At 36.3% G+C, this 21,929-nt stretch overlaps 1 protein-coding gene across 1 annotated transcript in view; it reads left to right on the top strand.

The window, feature by feature from the left end:
* Positions 1 to 21,929, top strand: part of GMCL1 (germ cell-less 1, spermatogenesis associated) — a 54,880-nt gene that overhangs the window by 7,906 nt on the left and 25,045 nt on the right. The window contains exons 2-9 of the mRNA XM_068974977.1: positions 804 to 927; positions 1,555 to 1,651; positions 3,285 to 3,382; positions 6,520 to 6,632; positions 7,589 to 7,654; positions 9,330 to 9,414; positions 10,908 to 10,998; positions 13,743 to 13,880. Of these exons, the coding sequence (XP_068831078.1) occupies positions 804 to 927; positions 1,555 to 1,651; positions 3,285 to 3,382; positions 6,520 to 6,632; positions 7,589 to 7,654; positions 9,330 to 9,414; positions 10,908 to 10,998; positions 13,743 to 13,880 (812 nt within the window). The remainder of the gene's footprint in view (positions 1 to 803; positions 928 to 1,554; positions 1,652 to 3,284; positions 3,383 to 6,519; positions 6,633 to 7,588; positions 7,655 to 9,329; positions 9,415 to 10,907; positions 10,999 to 13,742; positions 13,881 to 21,929) is intronic.

Genomic DNA, 21,929 nt, shown 5'->3' with positions numbered 1-21,929 from the left:
CTGGTGGCTTAGATAAAGAATCCACCTGCCAATGCAGGAGACATGGGTTCGGTCCCTGGTCTGGAAAGATTCCACACGCCGCAGAGTAGCTAAGCCCGTGCGCCTCAGTAACTGAATCTATGCTCTAGAGCCCCAGAGCTGCACATGCTGAAGCCCGCATGTCCCAGAGTCCATTGTCCACAGTGAGAAGACACCACAGTAAGAAACTCGCACACTGTAACTGGAAAGGAGCCCCCGCTTGCCGCAGCTAAAGAAAAGCCCGCACAACAGTGAAGACCCAAGCACAGCCAAAAATAAAAATAAATTACATTAAAAAAAGTTGTTTGGTACTAGAGTAAGATCACATGTAAATTACTTTTTAAATACTTGTGTAGGTCTTGTTCTTTATTTTGTAGTTGCAGAACTATGTTGCAACTATATTGACATTGTCCATAGTGCTGATTTCTAAACAAGGAAATAAGCAAAATCACCATGCTGACTTATCTTTATTGAATAGGATAGTTCAAAAATCAAAAATTGCAAAAAAGTGTATAGTGAAAGGTCTCCCTCCCACTCCACCCCCCTCTATCCACTGTTGCCCCTCTTGGGAATAGAGTACTCCAGAGATAACCACTATTATTAGTTTTTTATGTGCCCTTCCAAACATAAGCACATTTGAATATATAATATCTCTATCTTTTTACACCGTGGGCAGATTGGTTCTATTTAATAGAAATTGAGCAAAAGGAGTGTTTAGAGTTACATGCAAAATAAGTAAAATATTCCATATTACACATACATAATGTTTGCATTTCTTTTAACAGGAAAAAACTGAAGAGTACATCCAAATATATTTATCAAACATTATTTTTAAATGGTGAAAACAGTGACATTAAGATTTGTGCTCTAGGAGAAGAGTGGAGCTTACACAAAATATATTTATGTCAAGTAAGTATTTTATTTTTCTCTTTGAGTAGCAAAGGTAGTTGCTTAACTCAATAAGTTTTGTTCTTTCTCACTGTATTTTTACAGTAGTCTTTTGCATGAGTATTTGTCGTCTGATGGAAAGTCTCATTATGTAAGAGATACACTGTGAATATTGTTAGTGAAAACTTAAGTTTGGTCTAGGAAACAGATTTTGAGTTTTCATTGTCATACCAGCCTAGGAGTATGTTTCTGTCACTCCGGTGAGGTACTTATTTTAGTGCCTTCTGTTGACAAAAATGGAAAAAGTTAGGGGGAAAGGATAGAATAAGGACTCAACAGTTTTTAGTTTCTTTTCTCTCTTCCTTAGTGTAGTATTTTGTGTCAATCTTGTATGCTGTCATATGTTTTTGAAATACTTAAATATATAATTTCTATGCTTGAATTTGGAATACTATTGAAAAGGAGAACATATATATCTAATATACTCAGAAATTGTTCCACTGAGTGAAAAGCTTAGTTGGTTCAAGTAGTAACATAGGAATTCAGTTCAGATAGTAATAAGAGAATTTAGTTTTCTTTAATTGAAAACATAGTATTTTGATAAGCCTAATAGTTTCTTTATCATAATTTCTTTTTCATTTTGTTAAGTCTGGCTACTTTTCTAGTATGTTCAGTGGTTCTTGGAAAGAATCCAGCATGAATACCATTGAATTGGAGATTCCTGACCAGAATATTGATATAGAAGGTAACTGGTACCATAATTACTATTACGTAAAAATGATAAAAACATAACCTTTTTATCCTTTCGGCAGAAAGTATTTTCTTCTAACCTTGTTAACTAGGAAAAAAGCTCCTTTTAACACTCACAGTGAGGATTTTTTATTGATTTACTCTATACTTCATCGATTCTGTTCTGTGTATCCCTAATCTTACTTAGTCGTGTCAGCTTTATCAGTCTGTTTCCTTCATGTTTAAAAATATATCTGCCTGGGATATAGAGGATGTAGAGTGAAGAAAGGAGAAGTGTGACCAGTAAATAGTAAGCCGTAAACAGTATTCACTGATTATTCCCTACACATAAAGATCTTTTCTGGGAACAAGCAGATGTATCAGGTAGTCAGTATTGTTTTAGAGCTATAATGGTCTTTAGATGAGGAAGCTGAGGCCAGGAGGATTTAAGAGACTTGTTTTAGGTCTCAGAGCAGTTTAGTGAGGTAGGATCAGACTGTAGTTCTCACTCCTGTCCTGGTGCTCCTGCGTCTCTCTCTGGTAACTGAAGTGGAAGTACCCAGTACTAACCTCATGGGCAAAGAATATCTATAAAGCAAACCTTGCAGGACACGCATGAGAATGGCAATAGAGAGAAGGACGCTCAGGTTCAAACAGCTGTGGTGGCAGGAGACACAGGAGATGCGGGTTCAGTTCCTGGGTCGGGAAGATCCCCTGGAGGAGGAAATGGCAACAGTCTCCAGTATTCTTGCCAGGAAAATCCCGTAGACAGAGGACGGCCTGACTGGTTACAGTCCATGGGGTCACAAGGAGTTGGACACAACTGAGCGCTCACTCACAGGACAGGAGATATTCCATGCTCCGCAGTGAAGCACTGAACTACCAGGGTTAAGACTGTCATTTGGTCTGTGCAGTTGTACTTAATGATTGATCTACTCAGGGACATCTTCATAAAACTCTTTCCAAGGGTGTCTTAATTCTGACCACTAACTGATACCAAGGTTAGATGTAGGAGAATCCAGCATGATTTGATAGAATTGATGGAAATGCATAACATTGTTATTAAAGCATCATCAGTCCATAACCGTTACCAATAGTTTTATTGGCACCCCACTCTGGTACTCTTGCCTGGAAAGTCCCACGGACGGAGGAGCCTGGTGGGCTGCAGTCCATGGGGTCGCTAGGAGTCGGACACCACTGAGCAACTTCCCTGTTACTTTTCACTTTCATGCATTGGAGAAGGCAATGGCACCCCACTCCAGTACTCTTGCCTGGAAAATCCCATGGATGAAGGAGCCTGGAAGGCTGCAGTCTATGGGGTCACTAGGAGTCAGACACGACTGAGCGACTTCACTTTCACTTTTCACTTTCATGCATTGGAGAAAGAAATGGCAACCCACTCCAGTGGTCTTGCCTGGAGAATCCCAGGGACGGGGGAGCCTGGTGGGCTGCTATCTATGGGGTCACACAGAGTCGGACACGACTGAAGTGACTTCGCAGTAGCAGCAATAGTTTTATTAGTGATGATCATCTTATCCTTTTATACTAGATTTAGACATATGTCTTAGTGTATAAAGACTGTCCTTATTCTTGTAATATTCTTACAGCTAAAATTGTTATTTCATTCTATCTGTGTATTTTGCTTTCAGCACTTCAGGTGGCATTTGGGTCATTGTATCGAGATGATGTCTTAATAAAGCCAAGTCGAGTCATTGCTATTTTGGCAGCAGCTTGTATGCTGCAATTGGTAAGTATGCACAGTACTCAAAAAATAATAACACTTGTGTCTTTGTTTCAAGGTATCCCTTCCAAAAACAATAGTAAAACCTAGCTTTTTATAATTTTTAAAATGAATATATAAATATTTCTTTTGTGATAAGTCATTTAAAATATTTAACCAAAAACTTTACTACAAATGAGGAGGGTCTTGATATTTGTGTAAAATGAATGCAGGCTGTTTCTATGTAGAGATCTTAGAATGATTATTCAGTTCAGTTCAGTTCAGTCGCTCAGTCGTGTCCGACTCTTTGCGACCCCATGAATCGCAGCACGCCAGGCCTCCCTGTTCGTCACCATCTCCTGGAGTTCACTCAGACTCACGTCCATCGAGTCCGTGATGCCATGCAGCCATCTCATCCTCTGTTATCCCCTTCTCCTCCTGCCGCCAATCCCTCCCAGCATCAAAGTCTTTTCCAATGAGTCAACTCTTCGCGTGAGGTGGCCAAACTACTGGAGCTTCAGCTTTAGCATCATTCCTTCCAAAGAAATCCCAGGGCTGATCTCCTTCAGAATGGACTGGTTGGATCTCCTTGCAGTCCAAGGGACTCTCAAGAGTCTTCTCCAACACCACAGTTCAAAAGCATCAATTCTTCGGCGCTCAGCCTTCTTCACAGTCCAACTCTCACATCCATACATGACCACAGGAAAAACCATAGCCTTGACTAGACAGGACTATAATGTGAAACAAATATACTTGTCTAAATCCATTTATACATTTCTATGCATTAATGGGGCTTCCCTTGTGGCTCTGCTGGTAAAGAATCCGCCTGCAGTGCAGGAGACCTGTTCATTTCCTGGGTTGGGAAGATCCCCTGGTGAAGGGAAAGGCTACCAACTCCAGTATGCTGGCCTGGAGAATTCCATGGGCTGTGTAGCTGATGGGATCACAAAGAGTCAGACATGACTGAGTGACTTTCACTTCTTTCTGTGCATTAATAACTTATCTTGACTATTATGAAGCAAGTGGCTTATGATTTGATTATTAATTCATATAGTTCATGGATTCAGAAAACGTTGAGTGCTTACTATATAAATGTTTTCTTAGGAAATAATTGTGTGTAAACCACCTAAATGTGTATAATCTATTGGTAGAATGACAGATTTGTTCATTCAACAGAAGTATATTGAGCAGTGTGTCAAGCTAGGCATAGAGATCCAGAGGTAAATAAAGATACCTATGCCTTATGGTACCCCACTCTAGTACTCTTGCCTGGAAAATCCCATGGACGGAGGAGCCTGGTGGGCTGCAGTCCATGGGGTCGCTAAGAGTCGGACACGACTGAGCGACTTCACTTTGACTTTTCACTTTCCTGCATTGGAGAAGGAAATGGCAACCCACTCCAGTGTTCTTGCCTGGAGAATCCCAGGAACGAGGGAGCCTGGTGGAGTGCCGTCTATGGGGTTGCACAGAGTCGGACACAACTGAAGCGACTTAGCAGCAGTAGCTTGCCTTCAAGAAGCTCACAATATAATGTGTATAGAGTCAAGGAGGAAGAGTTGATATACAGGCCCAAAAAGTAAAGTAAGAGCTGTCCAATATTATAGATATGATGATAAACTTTCTGTAGCATTTAGTGGATGCGCAAAGTGGTCAGTTTAACCTGGTAGTGTCAAAGAAGGAAGTTGTGTTTGAGGTTGAGTCTTAAAAACTAAAAATGTGTTTATCTTGTGAAGTAAGAAGAGAGAGGAAGAGCTTAGAGCATTTCATGCAGAAAACTAAGACATAGAAATGAGAAAATAATGGAGCATTAGAGAATCTGAGTGGAACACAGATCTAGCATAGAATAGAAGAAGGGTTGGAGGAAAAGAGGCAGAGGCCAGATCACGAAAGTCCCTCAGTACCTTTTAAAAAGTTAACACTTTGCATAAGTGCTTTTGGAAAGTTCTAATCCGAGGAAAGATAAAAGTTGTATTTTAGAAAGAGTGCTTGGGATCAATGTGAAGAATGAGCTGAAAGGAAAGTTGATTATAAATCCTATTGCAGTAATCCATGGGAGGGTCTAGATGAGGTTAAAAGCATGGAGAGGAAGACTGGATACTGGCGAGGTTAAGCAGGGATTATCCACTAGACCTGATGGCACAGATGGGTTTTAAAAGGAAAGGGGCAGAGTCTAGAAGGTTTAAAATCCCAGTTTGAGTCAGCATTTTATTTTGATCATTTAAAAAAGTTAAGTTTCTTTTCATGTGGCATTTTTATACTGGTTTATTTGAAATAATAGTTAATAGCTTGTTAAATATCCTTGGCTGAGGTTCTTTGACTTTTTAATGTTTTAATCCTTTTGATACTTATTTTCAATAATTATACTTATTTAACTTTTAATCCTTTTTCAGTTTTATTCTAAATTCACTTTCTGCATTATCTGTGTGACTTGGCTCTTTAACAATAATACTCTTGCATGTTGGATGTAGTTCAGAAATTTGAGTAAATTCACTTTCTGCATTATCCTTATGACTTAGCTATTTAACAGTAATACTTTTGCATGGTGAATATAGCTCAGAAATTGGAGTGAAAAATAACAGAATTCAAAAAAAAATGACAGAATTCTTTGCCTATAATAAATAAAATTAGCTATTTGAAATCTTCTATATAGACATTTTAGATTAAAATTTCAATGTAAGTTTAAAACAATACTATATTTGTCTTAGGTATATTTCTTAGATATTGATAGGTGTTTTAAACTTTAATAAAAACTTGCTCTTGATTCATACTGTGTACTTGCCTAGCCCATCACATAGTCGTCTGACTATGTAAAAAGGTCTTAGTTTTGAAAGAACAGGTGAAACAGAATGCTGCTTAAGTTTGCAAAGGTCCCAGAGAGGAGAACAGAAAAGAGTTAGCAATTTTTATCTCTGTCTTACTGCTTTTACCCTCTCCCTTCCATTTTTCAGTTCAAGTATTTAGTTGAATACTTCCTGGATTTTTTTTTTTTTTTTTTTTTAGGAATTTTTACTGGACTTTCAAAAAAGATTTAGGCTTGCTACACTTAATGGTTTTCTTTCTTCCTTCCTTTTTTTTTTTCTCCTTTTTAATATGTGAAAGCACATACTCAGAACTAATTTTTCACGTATGAAATGGGCCTTTCCAGCGCTTATTTATATTTGCAGGATGGTTTAATACAGCAGTGTGGTGAGACGATGAAGGAGACAATCAATGTGAAAACTGTGTGTGGCTATTACACATCCGCAGGGACCTATGGACTAGATACTGTAAAGAGGAAGTGAGTTGCCTTGCTTGTGTTCCCCCTCATTCCACTTTCGGGAATTTGACTGCTTTGGTTTGTTAAGAGAATGTATAGCTATTTTAAAAAAAGAGGAAAAAAAAGAATAGAATTTGCTATAAAAAGTTCCTTTCTATATTTGGACTAATTAGTAAATTCTTCAAAAGTGTGGTCTCTGTGACTGTGGGTGGGTTATACATGCTTATAAAAACTATGGTCCCTCTTTACAGTACATTTCTATCAAATGTTTTAAAGCAGTAGGCATAATAGCCACTACAGTCGTCCCTCACTATCCGCAGGGGATTAGCTTTAGGACCTGGGTGGATACCAGAATCTGCGGTTGCTCACCTCCCTTATTTAATGGTGTAGTATTTTCAAATAACCATCCTTCTGTATACTGTGAATCATCTCTGGATTATTATTATACCAGTGTAAAGGCTATGTAAATAGTTATAAATCCACTGTAAATGCTATGTAAATAGTTGCTGTCTTGCGACAAATTTAAGTTTTGCTTTCTGGAACATTCTGAAGTTATTATTTTTTTCTCCAATATTTTCAATTCTCGGTTGGTTGAATCCACGGATACAGAACCTGCGGATACCGAGGGCTGACTGTATATCAGTGCAACTACTGGCAGTGTTTTTAAGTCTTGAGAATTGCAGTACCCATTTTCAAATTATAAAGAAGGTAACAGAAGTATGTAAGGCCCTTCATAAACCATTTAACACGAACTTGAAAATGAAGTTTTCTCAATTAGAAAGGCTCTTATTAATATTAAGGGAATATTCCCATACTAACTGCTGACAAAAACAGTACTAAATTTCCAGTTGTTAAATTAAAATATTTGAGCATGTCCTAGCAAGATTAATATTCTGTTTTTACTTTAACTGTATGTCCTACTTAATAAATCATAAATATATAATGTATAATGAAATAATTCCATGTTTTAATTTCAGGTGCCTTGAATGGCTTCTAAACAATTTGATGACTCACCAGAATGTTGAACTTTTTAAAGAACTCAGGTATTTGAATTTTAAATAGCTTCATAATTATCCAAAAGACTGTTCTTCATTTGTTAAAAGTATGCAAGACATTTTTGTATAAAACAAAAATAAATTATGAAAAAGTAAATTTAATGGAATGTATCTAAGTTTCCTTCCTTTGTTGCAAATGATACAGTGCATTTTGTTTAATACAGTGCATATTATGTCTACTGTTTTAATCAGTTTTAATGGAAAAATTCATTGCTGCTATAAAACTACAGAAAGTCTCTAGGGTTACCTCACTTTTGCTGGACTCTTAAAGAATCTAAAGATTTATTTTAAAAACCACCATCTCTTATTATCCAGAAATTACATTTGAGAAAATTGTCTTAAACTTGTTACTAAGACTGATGAAATTAAATTCACAATTAAAGTGGTCTTTTATTTAGTTTGCTTGTTCTTCCTTCCTCCCTTCAAGTAATTTCTGAATGACTGCTATGTGTAAAGTTACTCTGTTGAGGGCTTTGAAGGAGGTAGAGGTGATTATATCATGGTCTCTCCTCTCTGAACTTACTTGTAATAATGGAGCTAACATATTTGCTATGGGTCTGAGAAATTCAGAGTGGGAATGAACTTGTAAAGGCCAGAAACTCTATAATCACTTTCAGGATTGCAGTACCTTGACAATGGTGCTTCTGAAACAGGGATACAAATGTCCCTGGGAGTGTATAGCATTCTGATGGAAATGTACAAAACCAAAGGCTTAACAGTGGCTTACTGGTTTTTAAATTTTGCTGACTTTTTGAGGGGCGAAGGGTAGGGAGGAGTTAGAGAGAAGTAAACATTTTTATGTTTAAATACATCGTGGAAAAGAGAGAATTCAAGTTTCTTTGGGCTTATAAATACAAAATTAATAGAAATGTTATTTTTATGGCTAGCCTTCTCCTAGATTCCTGGGTCCTTTCCTTTCATCTGCCCTTAAGAGGTACTTTGATAGAAAGATTTGAGAAGTATTGTATTCTACCAGAAAATCATCACCTAATGATGTCAAGGCATAGCAACACTTTTTCTCTTCTATAATTCTCATTGAGCTTTTTTCAAAAGGAAAATAAATCACAGTGGTCATCCTAAAAATTCATATGCTCTTCTGGCTTGTTGAGGGTAGTGGGGGGGGAAGGGAAAAAAGAAAAGAGCTAGTAATATCATTTCCATTCTAAATTTACACTAACACTTACTTCTTGATATTACTCCCTTAATAAAATAAAAACTTGTTTTATGACTAAGCAATTCTCTTAAGCCTAGAGGTAAAAGGTTACTTTGAAGATACATCTTCTTCAGTGAATTTTGACAGAATTTTTTTTAATTGAATGAAAGGGAAAGGCAAAAGAAAGGGAAGGCTGCTGCTTTATGAGAGCATGCTAAAACTTATTAGGACTTTGCTTTACCTTGATTAATCAGCGGAGCAAGCTCTTTGTTTCCCCAGCAGTGCAAGAAAAAACCATTTGCAGCATACAGTCTGAATTATAAGTATCCTTACATTCAAATAGATTGTTTTTGTCTAAGATTCTTTGTCTTGGGCAAAAAGACTGATGTAGTTTTTTAATTCCGTGTTTTCTTTTGATAAAAAAAGACTTTTAAAAACGATTTCAGTTCCACCAGGGTCTTTAACTTTTGTATAAAGAGAGGCTCACTACTTCTATTTTATCTTTTCTAGTATAAATGTCATGAAACAACTCATTGGTTCATCTAACTTGTTTGTGATGCAAGTGGAGATGGATGTATACACAGCCCTTAAAAAGGTATTTCCATAATATGATATGTGTAAAGATAGCCACTCAGCATTGCTTATAGTAGTGAAAAACTGAAAACAGCTAGTGTCCAGTGGCGAGAGAGTGATTATACATGCAAGAAAAGGTAAAGGACATATGCCAGAATGCTAAGTCTTTAGGCTTAGGGAATTGGTATCATGCGTAATTTTATTTGTATTCTGTATACTTTTCTCTTCTAGGAATACATTTCTGTTTTTTCCAAGGTTTTTTTTTTCCCAATAATTAACATGTTATTTACATGATCAGAAATGTTAACTATTTTATGTGGTTTTCAGGAATGTTTTCAGAATTGAGCTTCAGTTGAATTAATAACTTCATGATGAGTTTTTCACAAATTTTTCTAGAGAATGTTGAGATTCTTTTAAAGGTCTTTTGTACTTCAGACATATGTCTCACTTCATCCTTTTGTAAGGTTTCAACATTTTTAGTATAATTTTGTTTTCACAACTCTGAAGAGACAAATGGGCTGTTGCTTTTGTTCTGTAGATGGTAACACTTAGAATTCTTACGATTACTACATGGCAGACATGAGGCAGAACCCAGGTCTGTGAGTTCCAGTCTATTGCTTTCCCCACTGCGTGATTTTGCTGTTAGGCTTCTGTCCTTAGCACCAAGTTTATATTGACATGGTCATGAAGCCTGGGAATGAGTCACCTTCTGGGCGAGATCCTATTACTGTTTTTCCTCAAGGAAGTTTAGTAAATGTGGTAACCTGTCATTAAAGGAAAGTAGACAGCCCATGTCTCTCTCTGAGCCACTGGTAGCATTCATTCTTTCTCATAAGTATTGAGTGTTCACTATGTGCTAGGTAGGCACTGCTCTGAGTATCTTACCCATATTAATTCTAATGTCCTGTGAGGTTGACATATTATCATGCTCATCTTGCAAATGAAGAAATTAAAGCCCAGAGAAATCAGGTAATTTCCCTCTCTATTAATTGACAGGGCCAGGATTTAAAAATTCATGTTCTTCATTACTCTGCATACTGTCTCAACAGCAGTTAGACAATGAGAAACTCCGTTTTCCCATATTTAATTTCTTTTATAATCTCACATAGTATGTAGTGAAACTTAATTGAGTAAATTAGTATATTTTATATATTGTATATATGTATTGTATCTACACTCTATAATATAGAATATTTTATATGTATCTGTGTATACACACATGTAGAACATTTACCTTTTTAATACTAAAACAATAGTGCATTTGAAACCATAAGTATTTTTCAGGTGTTAGCTTATTCCTCCTATGCTCCTCTAGTTTTTATCTTTGGACCACGATTAATGCCATGATGAATTTAAGGCTTATGAGCATATCATGTAATAGTTGTACTTCTTTCAGTTGGTTATAAAATGGAAATTAAGTTTTTAGATACTATGTTTTAAGAAAGCAGTTTGAAAATGTGAACTCAAAGTGATGAAGTTTTATAGGGTTTTTTCTTACCTATTTTTTTTATCTAGTGGATGTTCCTTCAACTTGTGCCTTCTTGGAATGGATCTTTAAAACAGCTTTTGACTGAAACAGATGTCTGGTTTTCTAAGAGGAAAAAAGGTGTGATTAAAATTCTTATTCTGAACATTTTTGTTAATTGAAATTTAATTAAAATTGAACCCTGATTTATGGATAGAGAATTTTAGAGCTGGAGAGGATGTTGGGAATGATCTAACTCAATCCCTTATTTATACTGAAAAAATTTAGGTTGGATAAAGGAGATTATAGAAAAAAAATTTTAATGGCCATCAGGAGCAAAAAAGTGGATAAAAATTACAGTCTTCTTAGTTCATGATTTTCTTAGTTCACTATCATTTTTTACCTATGCATAATTACCTTTTTCTTTAAAAAAAAAATAGTGTATTGAACCTCAGTGAACTAATCAAGTACTAGAACATTAATAATTCAGTCTATTCATGAGCTTCTTTCCTGTTGTGTCACTTCAGCTTTTGCCAACCACTGTCTTTAGTTTTGTGTTTGTTTTTCCCTTGCTTTTAAAAAATAATGTTATGACATTCTACACATGTCTTAACATGAATGCATAACATAGTGATGTGCTGGTAAGCTGGCTTTCTGAAAAAAAAAAAAACTTATAGCATTTTAAAAAAATTTTAATGATAACAAATTTTCTTAGCATGATTAATTTCAGGCTAACATGATACTACTGAATGTGGAGTTGGAAAGAAATGCATGCCATCAGCTCCTGTGAGCCAGTACAAGCCAGATTCAACTTACTCCTGGACAACATATCATCCTGTTTTTTGTTGTTATTGAACTATTTCATACTATTTCATGTGGTATTGATTTTCATTTCCTTGAAAACTAAGGAGATTGAACAGCTCTTTGTGTGTTTATCAGCATATGTTTCTTCTTCTGTGAAATGTCTGCTTGGGTCTTTTTCCTATTTTAGTATTTTAATTGTCTTTTCTTACTGCTTTATGGGCATTCTTTTTATATTCTTGATAACCAATTCTTTGTCACAAATATGTGTTGCATTTATATTTCAGTTTAGATTGTTTTTTTTTTAAAGTGTATTGATGAATAGAGGCTCTTATATTAAAATTCAGCATGTTCTTTTAGTCTTATTTAAATAAATTTTCTAGAATTATGTAGTAAGATTTACTAGCTAATTGTCTTTCCTTGAAGCTCATGAACCAAAAATGTATAAATGACCATAGCAATAAAATCTAACTTTATTTGCTTCAAGAATAAAACACTAAATTCCTATCTTAAGTTGTACTTTATGGAAGTTAAAGAGGGATTTAAGAAATTGTAAAGGAAAAAAGTAGAGGAGAAAATTTAAGTTAAAACACAAAAGTAAAAGCTGGAAAAGATAAAGAAGGTGAGAAGTTAAAAGGACAAAGAGGGTCAGTAGAAACAGTAGATGTTAGGTAAATTTTGACATAAATTTATGCTCACTTGAGCTCCAATTGGATTAACTGCAACAGTCCATCAAGAGAGAAATTATTTTGTAGCCTAAGTGGCAGAAACTAGAATAGAAAACTGTGGTCCCCTCTGCCTTCTGGTTTTCCCACTCTAGGCTCTCTGTCCCAGCCTCAGTAGTATAAAAGTATACAGTTTAAGAAAACTTTTCAGGGAAGCATTTACTGCATAAGGCAGAATGTATGTCTGATGCCCTTGTTTTTCAAAGAGGACTTCAGAAGTTTATTTCAAACAGTTTTTAAATTATGAAAGTGACAGATACCTAGAAAATAAGACCAAAAAGATCACTTGTAGTCCCCTTACCCACTATATTTTAGTATATTCCTCTTTGTTGTCGTTAAGTCACTCAGTAGTGTCCGACTCTTTTGCGACGCCATGTATTGTAGCCCACCAGGCTCTTCTGTCCATGGGATTCTCCAGGCAAGAATACTGTAATGTGTTGCCATTTGCTTCTCCAGGGATCTTCTTGACCAGGGATTGAGCCCGAGTCTCCCTCATTGCAGGCAAATTCTTTATCATCTGAGCCACCAGGAAAGCCCAGGGGAAGCCTGATATTCCTCTTAGGTTATCTTAATTATTTGTCTTTTCAGATATACGTCAGGACCAAGAGAACAATAGAAATTTAGAAAATTTTCTGCGTAGTTATACTTAAGGATTACTTCTTTAATTCCCTATCATAGCAACAAGGCTGAGTCCACTGCTGTGAGTTTACCTTGTAACAGAAAACAGGCTGAGGATTATGTGCAAGTCCATGCTTGATAGCAGCAGACCTTTCCTTCCCACTCATGAGAGCATATTGGAATGCAGCTGAGAGTATATTTGGGAATAAGCTTAAATTCTCCCTAGAAGAAAAAATCCATAACTTCGAATTATTTTAACAATAAATACTACCCTGTGTTGCGGATTCACAGCTACAGTGTCTTTGTATCTTATTTTGTATTGTAGTACAGAATTAAGGTTTTAAGTAATGTTCATCGCTTGTAACTAAAGTGTAAGTTAGAAAGATGCCAAGAAATGTTCCGAGTCCTCGGTGTCTTGTGAAGACCCTTGAATGAGGCATTTGGGCTCGAGTTCCACTGAAGTGTTCAGTCCCTGGGAAAAGGGATTCTGGAAAGATATCATACCCTTAACCACCATTCTCAAGCCTTCCTTTCCCACCTTGCTGGGCTGTGTGCTGTAAGCTCCAGTCCTCAGAAAAGCATCAATTGAATTCCCAGCCCAAGGGTCTAATTAGGACCAGAGTTAATTTCCTGGGGCTTTTTTTTCTAAATCTCCCCAAGTTTGAATAGATAAATTAATAAATTTTTAAAAGAATAGCTATTTAGTTTAAGCTTTTTTGTTTGGTTTTATTTGTTTTGTAGATTTTGAAGGTATGACCTTCCTTGAAACTGAGCAAGGAAAACCATTTGTGTCAGTATTCAGACATCTAAGGTTACAGTATATTATCAGTGATTTGGCCTCCGCAAGAATTATTGAACAGGATTCTCTAGTACCTTCAGGTAAGAACAGGATAAAATTGTGATTTTTAAGTAAAATCTTTCTGATTGTAATAGTAATATATATATCATAGATAAATAATAATGAAGAAAATAGAAGTTATCCTTAATTCCAGTAAGGATTTCTATACCAAGCAGAATCATACCATGTAGATAATTTTCTGTGTTCATATTTTTATATATATATATATATATGAGTATCTTCCCATATCTTTAAATACTCTTCAGAACATTTGAGTGGCTGTATAGTATTCTATAATGTGGGTGTTCTTTAATTTGCTTTACCAGTACACTATTTTGGACCAGACTTTGACTTTCGAAGTGTTATTTAAAGGTCAACTTCTTTTTCTATTAATACTCCTTAAATTTGGTGTTTTCTTTTCCGTATCCTAGTCTTAAACTTTATGCCGAAGCAGATGTAATATGTTTGCTAGTTATGACTTAAAACTTGTGAAACAATTACTGTTTTAATTTTCTAAGTTAAGTGTCTAGTGCTTGTGTAGGATTAAATTTAGTACTATATTCACATTTAAGAAATAGAAAGTAACATTTGAAGATTTACTTGTAAATTTGTATAGATTTATCTGAAAATTATAATTTTTTAACACCTTAGTTTTTAACATAATTGTGTTTATAGATTTAAATTGTTGAAATCTGTACATTTATTTATAAAGGTATTCAATGGAAAACAAACTGAGAGTTAACATTTCTGGTAAAGTAATGCATTTTTTAATAAAATCACTCTAGGCAGGTTTATAGATAGTGCTTTTTTGTTAATTTTTTATAATTCATTTGTATTATATTTGTGTGGGTTGTGGGTCTGAGATTTGTTTGTTTGCTCAGTCACCATTTCATTTGAAGATCATTTTCCCCTTTAGTATAGCAGCTTTATACTAGTTTTAGTATATTATACACCAGACACTAGCAGTGTGTGACGTTAGATGTCAGGGCTTATTACATACTCTCACTCTAATCATACTTCTTTTAAGGCTTTCTCTAATGAATTTTTAAAGAGTTTAAAAAACAAATTCCATTTTAAAGTAGTTTAATTTAGGTGTGTCTGTGATGCAAGGGGATAAGCTTTATATTTTTGGAATGTAAGATGGGCATATTTCTAGTCTGAAATATTTTGCTTTAATATAAAATTGAAAAGAATTTAGATCCCAAATTTCTGACCAGATTTCATCCATGATTTTTTCTGACTTAAAATTACAATAGAGGGCACTTTTTTTCATTTTAAAATATAAATGGACAGATAGTTTTTCCTGTATATCTGAATAAATTATCATTTCAAAAGCAGGGTATAAATAAAATTAAATTCCATGCTGTTTGTGAGAGGGCAAAAAGTGGCCACATAGCTCACATCTTCAAGATACCTTGGTATATGCTCTCAATAGGAATGTATCCTAGATTTGAAATAAGTGAAAATAGTTTCAATTATTTAGCTAAAATTCACTGATCATTTTTCAGAAATAGTGCCAAATGTGTTAACATTATTCAGTTATATGTTCAGTAATCTGGGAAATTTTAATATATACATTTTTTATTATCTTTAGGTCAGAATTAAATTCAAATGGAGATTAAATGAGAAAAAAATTAAAATTTTAATAGAAAGTAAAGTTGCTCAGTCGTGTCCAACTCTTTGCAACCCCACGGACTGACTGTAAACTACCAGGCTCCTCCATCCATGGGATTTTCCAGGCAAGAATACTGGAGTGGATTGCTATTTCCTTCTCCAGGAGATCTTCCCAACCCAGGGATTGAATCCGGGTCTCCCGCATTGTAGGCCGACGCTTTACCATCTGAACCACCTGTTAATTCCAAATTAAATCCAGACTTTGTGTAGAAACATTGTAGTATTTTAGGATTTAACTGTGTTGAGCGCAGTTGAATTCTATTATTTCATAGAATTAGATTTCTTGTGTTCAGTCGTTCAGTTGTGTCTGACTCTGTGACAACATGGACTGCAGCACACCAGAATTCCCTGTCCTTCACCATCTCCTGGAGTTTATTCAAATTCATGTCCATTGAGTTGGTGATGCTATCTAACCATCTCATCCTCTGCCACCCCCTTCTCCTTTTGTCTTCAGTCTTTACCAGCATCAGGATCTTCCAGTGAATAGACTCCTTGCGTCAGGTTGCCAAAGTATTGCAGCTTCAGCTTCATCAGTCCTTCTAATGAGTATTCAGGGTTGATTTCCTATAGGACTGACTGGTTTGATCTCCTTGCAGTCCAAGGGGCCCTCAGGAGTCTTTTCCAGTACCGCAATTCGAAAGCATCAGTTCTTTGGTGCTCAGCCTTTTTTGTAGCCCAGCTCTCATTAATTAGATTTACCTTGTGAAAGTGAAGCTGCTCAGTCATGTCCGACTCTTAAAGACCCCATGGACTATGTCCTACCAGGCTCCTCTGTCCATGGAATTTTTCAGGCACTGGAGTGGGTTGCCATTTCCTTCTCCAGGGGATCTTCCCGATGCAGGGATTGAACCCGGGTCTCCCGCACTGCAGGCAGACGCTTTACTCTCTGAGCCACCAGGGAAGCCACCTTAGGTGAGGTCATTAAGTTTGTTTTGTTCTGTGCTCTCATTGTCATGCTTCCCTCCCCATTGATAACCTCTGACCTATCTTGTTACCATCTCTCCCAGACCTTTCTCTTTATGTCTTCGCCTATATTCCCTCCATTTTATTTAGGTCTCTCAGGAGAGAGTATTTTCCCTCTGTGGAGGACTTTCTCTTAACACATCCTGCTAATAAAGGGTTAGGAGGCCAGATAGTCATTGGCCCAGCCACCTCAGTGCCCTTTCTAAATCCTTGTTGCATGTGATCCAGCTCATACTCTCTTCTCTCTCTTCTGACCCCCAGTCTTTTCTTTCACATTCATTTGATACCTGGACACTTGATTTCTCTCTGCTTCTCCACCCTTCTTCAGTAATGTAATGTGTCCATGTTATCATTACTGTTCACTAGACTCAGAGTAATTTTACCTTAACTTCTGTAACAGTTATCTGCTGATCATTAAGCACTTGCTACATTTCAGTCTTTCTGTAACCCAGAATTTCTCAGCATCAGAAATCCAGTAGTTTGCAGGCTATAAATAACTTTCTAGATGGTTCATAGTCTCATTCCTCTTACACTGTTATTTGATTTCCAGTCCATTTTAAACTCCATTTTCTGCCAGTCTTTCAGGTCTCCTTTTTTCTTCTTTCAGACCTGATTTCATGTTAGATCATCTGAACCGCTCTCTCTCACGGTTGCCTTCAACTTTCTGTCCTACTTTACAAAATCCTAAAACTAAACTAAACCTTCTTTGTTCTAATACCCTGTACTTTGTGCTGAGTACTGCTCCAGAACATTCTGTAACTTTTGTATTGGTGCCACTACAAAGTCAAATTTCATTGCTAAGCTTGTACCTTGCGACTCCTTATATCACTTTTACTTGGTCGCTGTTTTTAATTTGCTTCAGCAATTGTTTATCAAACCTCTGCCCCTTTGTTCAAGCTTCCTCTCCAGTCACCTCACTATCAGTGGGTAGTGGTGGTTTAGTCGCTAAGTTGTGTCTGACTCTTGCAATCCTGTGGACTGTAGCCTGCCAGGCTCCTCTGTCCATGGGATTCTCCAGGTGAGAATACTGGAGTGGGTTGCCATTTCCTTCTCCAGGGGATCTTGCCTACCCAGGAATCGAGCCTGTGTCTCCTGCATTGCAGGCAGATTCTTTACCAACTGAGTTACGAGGAGAAGCCCATGGGAACTCTGTTGTTTTTTATATAAATTCAAGGTAATCAGGCAAAGATTTATTCAGATTTCTAGTTTACTCACCTCTCCTTCCTGTCCTGTCCCAGAGGTTGAGGTGCTCTCTTTCTATTCAGGCCAGTTTCCTACTGTGTTCATAATCCTATAATTTTATGCTATCATTTAATAATCTGTATCTTCAGCCCCTCCTGTTCTTCCTCAGCTTATAAATATGGTCAAACCTCTTATTAACAAAACAAAACAAATCCCCCCACTACCATCTGGACCCTGAGTACCCTTCATGGTAACTATTCCTCTGCCTTAAAATCACCTTCTTCAGAGTAGTCTATAGTTGCTGTCTCTATCTTCTTACCTTTCAGACTTTTCTCAACCCACTACAATCTGTCTTTTGCCCCTATTATTTTACTGAAACTTTCTAGCAAAAGTTAGGTTTATCCTGTTTTTAAAATCTAGTGATCTTATGTTAGTCCTATTTTAACTTCCCTACCATTTTATATCATGGTTTGTTAGTTTTTTCTTTCAATTCTGTACAGTACTAACTTAGTTTAGAAATACTATATATACTCTTCTGATTCTTTCCCTGTCTCTCTGACCATTCATTTTCTTTTGTAAGCTTCTCTTACTCTGCCCACCTCTTAACCTCCTAAGGGTGCCATTGGCTCATTGATCTTTTCATTCTACATAGTGTCCCTGAATGATTTCCTTCATTCCTATGATTTATCGAAAGAATACAGTTCTGACCTCTTCCCTGAGTTTCATACTTAGATATCCAGCTGATAGCTTGCCATGTATAAATTGCTTCAGTTCATCTATTCAAAAGAATACTTAATCTTTCCCCTCCAGTCCTAGTCCCTGCATTTTTTTTTCTTCCTATATTTGCTTATCAGTCATCAACATTAATAACTTGCCCAACCTCACAAAAATGGCAGAATCCTGGAAGTCATCCTATTCCTCCTCAAACTCTTTTCTTCCACATCCATTCACCATGTCCTGTGTATTTTTTCCTTAGATAATTCTCAAACCTTTTTTTTTTTTACCTGCTACCACTTCCTTGTTAAGGCATCATTATCTCTTGCTGGGTTACTCTAGTACAGAATATATCTGTGGCCCTCTTGGGCCATATGTTTTTCATCTTTTTCTCTTAGGTACTTGATAGGTAGTAGGCACTCAGTTTGTGTGAACTAAAATTGTGTCCTAAAACATACTAACTTCCATATGGCCTAATACTGCATTTACTCTATCAAATAAGTTTAGATTCTAATTCCTAACCTAAGAACTATAAAGGGGAGAAGAAAAAGTAAATGTGTAAATTCTTTAGTGTCCCAGTAATATGCCAGATTATGCATTTAATGTCTATTATGTAACATACTCTTTAAAATTATCAAGGTAATTGTTCCCATTTTATACATGAAGTATTACTGTCCTGTCACACAGCTAGTTAGAAGCAGAGCTCAAATGCCACCCCAAGCCTTTCCTGTTCTAAAGTCTCCCCCCTCCCCCCGCCACCTCCGTTTTTTTTTCTTAACTGCATCTTGTGTGTGTGTTAATCGCTTAGCCTAAGTAAGCATGTGCTGGACTCTTTGTGACCTTGTGGACTCTTTGTGACCTGTCAGGCTCTTCTGTCCATGGAATTCTGCAGGCAAGAATACTGGAGTGGGTTGCCTTTCCTTCTACAGGAGATCTTCCTGACCCAGGGGTCGAACGCAGGTCTCCTGCATTACAGGCACATTCTTTACCATCTGAGCTATAGTGAAGTCCCCAACTGCAACTTAGTGGTTACTCAAAAGAATTCTGCTATGTTTAATCTCTTTAAAATTGCATATCCAATGATATAAACTTAAGCAGTAATTTTGAATCACCCTTCTTTCAAGTATGTTTAATTTGGCTCTTGATAACAAAGTAGTGAAATAGATTTATTCCCTTACGGGTATCCTTGTAACTTTTTTAATGTCAAGAATTACTGTTGAGAGTATAATGGGGAAACTTTTAATATTTTTGTAAGGTAGAGATGATAATGTTAAAGTATGAATTTTATGAAAATAAGTTGCTCAAAATGGAAAGATATAATACAGAAATTCATATAATTAGTTTTATTGAAAAATACTGTACTCAGTAAGTTAAATTGTCATCTTTTGGAACTAGATTTTTAGATTATTATACAAGAAGATCTTTGAGCTGAACTACTCCATTTTTATACTAATATACCTAAATGGTCTGTATAAGATATTCTTACTTATCCAGATAGGAATTTTTGTTATGTAGACTTTTTCCTTCACCTTCATGATCTAATTCCGGCAATGTGCTTCATATAACAGTTCAACCTATTGGCTGTTTTTTGCTATAAGCTTTATTGGTTGTGAGTAGATTTTTGTATGTTGTGTTTACCTGAATATCAGTTCAGTTCAGTCGCTCAGTGTGTTTGACTCTTTGCATCCCCGTGGACTGTAGCACGCCAGGCTTCCTTGTCCATCACCAACTCCCAGAGCCTACTCAAATTCATGTCCATCACATCAGTGATACCATCCAACTATCTCATCCTCTGTTGTCCCCTTCTCCTCCCACCTTGAATCTTTCCCAGCATCAAGGTCTTTTCAATTGAGTCAGTTCTTCACATCAGGTGGCCAAAGTATTAGAGTTTCAGCTTCAGCATCAGTCCTTCCATATTCATTCAGGACTGATTGAATATTCATTCAGGACTGATTTCCTTTAGGATGGACTAGTTGGATCTCCTTGCTGTCCACGGGACTCTCAAGAGTCTCAAGACTCTTTTCTCCAACACCACAGTTCAAAAGCATCAATTCTTCTGTGCTCAGCTTTCTTTTATAGTCCAACTCTCACACCTATACATGACTACTTGAAAAACTATAGCTTTTGACTAGACGGACCTTTGTTGGCAAAATAATGTCTCTGCTTTTGAATATGCTAAGTTGGTCATAGCTTTTCTTCTAAGGACCAAGCATCTTTTAATTTCATGGCGGCAGTCACCATCTACAGTGATTTTGGAGCCCCCCAAAATAAAGTCTGTCACTGTTTCCATTGTTTCCCCATCTATTTGCCATGAAGTGGTGGGACCGGAAGCCATGATCTTAGTTTTCTGAATATTGAGCTTTAAGCCATCTTTTTCACTCTCCTCTTTCACTTTCATCAAGAGGCTCTTTAGTTCTTCAATTTCTGCCATAAGGGTGGTGTCATCTGCATATCTGAGGTGACTGATATTTCTCCCGTCAATCTTGATTCCAGCTTGTGCTTCATCCAGCCCGGCATTTCTCGTGATGTATTCTGCATATAAGTTAAATAAGCAGGGTGACAATATACAGCCTTGACGTACTCCTTTTCCTATTTGGAACCAATCTGTTGTTCCCTGTCCAGTGCTAACTGTTGCTTCTTGACCTGCATACAGATTTCTCAGGAAATACCTGAATATACACGTCTTCATTTAAACAATAAAATACTAGGCAAGCTAGGAGTGTATCTTATCTTTCTGTTTGTTTTTTAAAGTTTTGTAAATCTAAGACGTTTAGATTTTCAAATAGTTTGCTTTTGGAGACCTCCTTCCCCATATCCTTTGTATAAAACAAGAGAAATTATCTAAATAAATTCATTCTGACTTACATTTTCTATTAGAAAAGTACTGTGTTTACATTTAAAACTGTTATCAATTACATCTGCAACTGCTGATTTATAGTGCTATCCAGTGCCACCTTGATGTGCCCATTTTGAGTTTGTTTTGGATTTTGGTCCAATAAAGTTTAAAATACATGGTTGAACTCGTTTTCACTAAGTGGAAGTTTCTTGAAGGCACTTTTTCAGAATCTTTCCACTGAACGCTAACTGCCAAAAAGGATTCTGGCAAACTCTGCCTTTTGGAGATATGTCTGCATATAATCATATTAAAAGCTCTACATAAAGGAAATTGTTTCACTTTTCATCCTATGTTTTTCAGTCTTGTTTATTTTAGGGATTTCTCAGTATGTATCTATTGTCTAGCACTGCATTCGAACGAGTGGTTCTGTTGATTTATTTGAGGCTGATGCTATTGGATGAACTACCAGTGACTGAAAAGATTTCTAATTTGACTTTTTACTTTTAGATTAAGGCAAGAAAGGAGGGACAAAAATACGTACACACATTTTTTAACTTGTTAAAAGTGCTTTCGGGAAATTCCATGGCACAACCAAAAAAAAGGTTTTTTAGTTTTAAAGGAGATTATTCAAAGTTGTTGAAACTGAGTTTTAAATTATTTTCATGGGATATAGCTTATATGATATTTGTGAATGTGAATGTATAACATTTTCATTCCATTT

Source organism: Capricornis sumatraensis, chromosome 1, assembly GCF_032405125.1.
Source record: "Capricornis sumatraensis isolate serow.1 chromosome 1, serow.2, whole genome shotgun sequence".
NCBI classification, from domain to species: Eukaryota; Metazoa; Chordata; class Mammalia; order Artiodactyla; family Bovidae; genus Capricornis; species Capricornis sumatraensis.
This window is presented reverse-complemented; position numbering and strand designations above follow the sequence as displayed.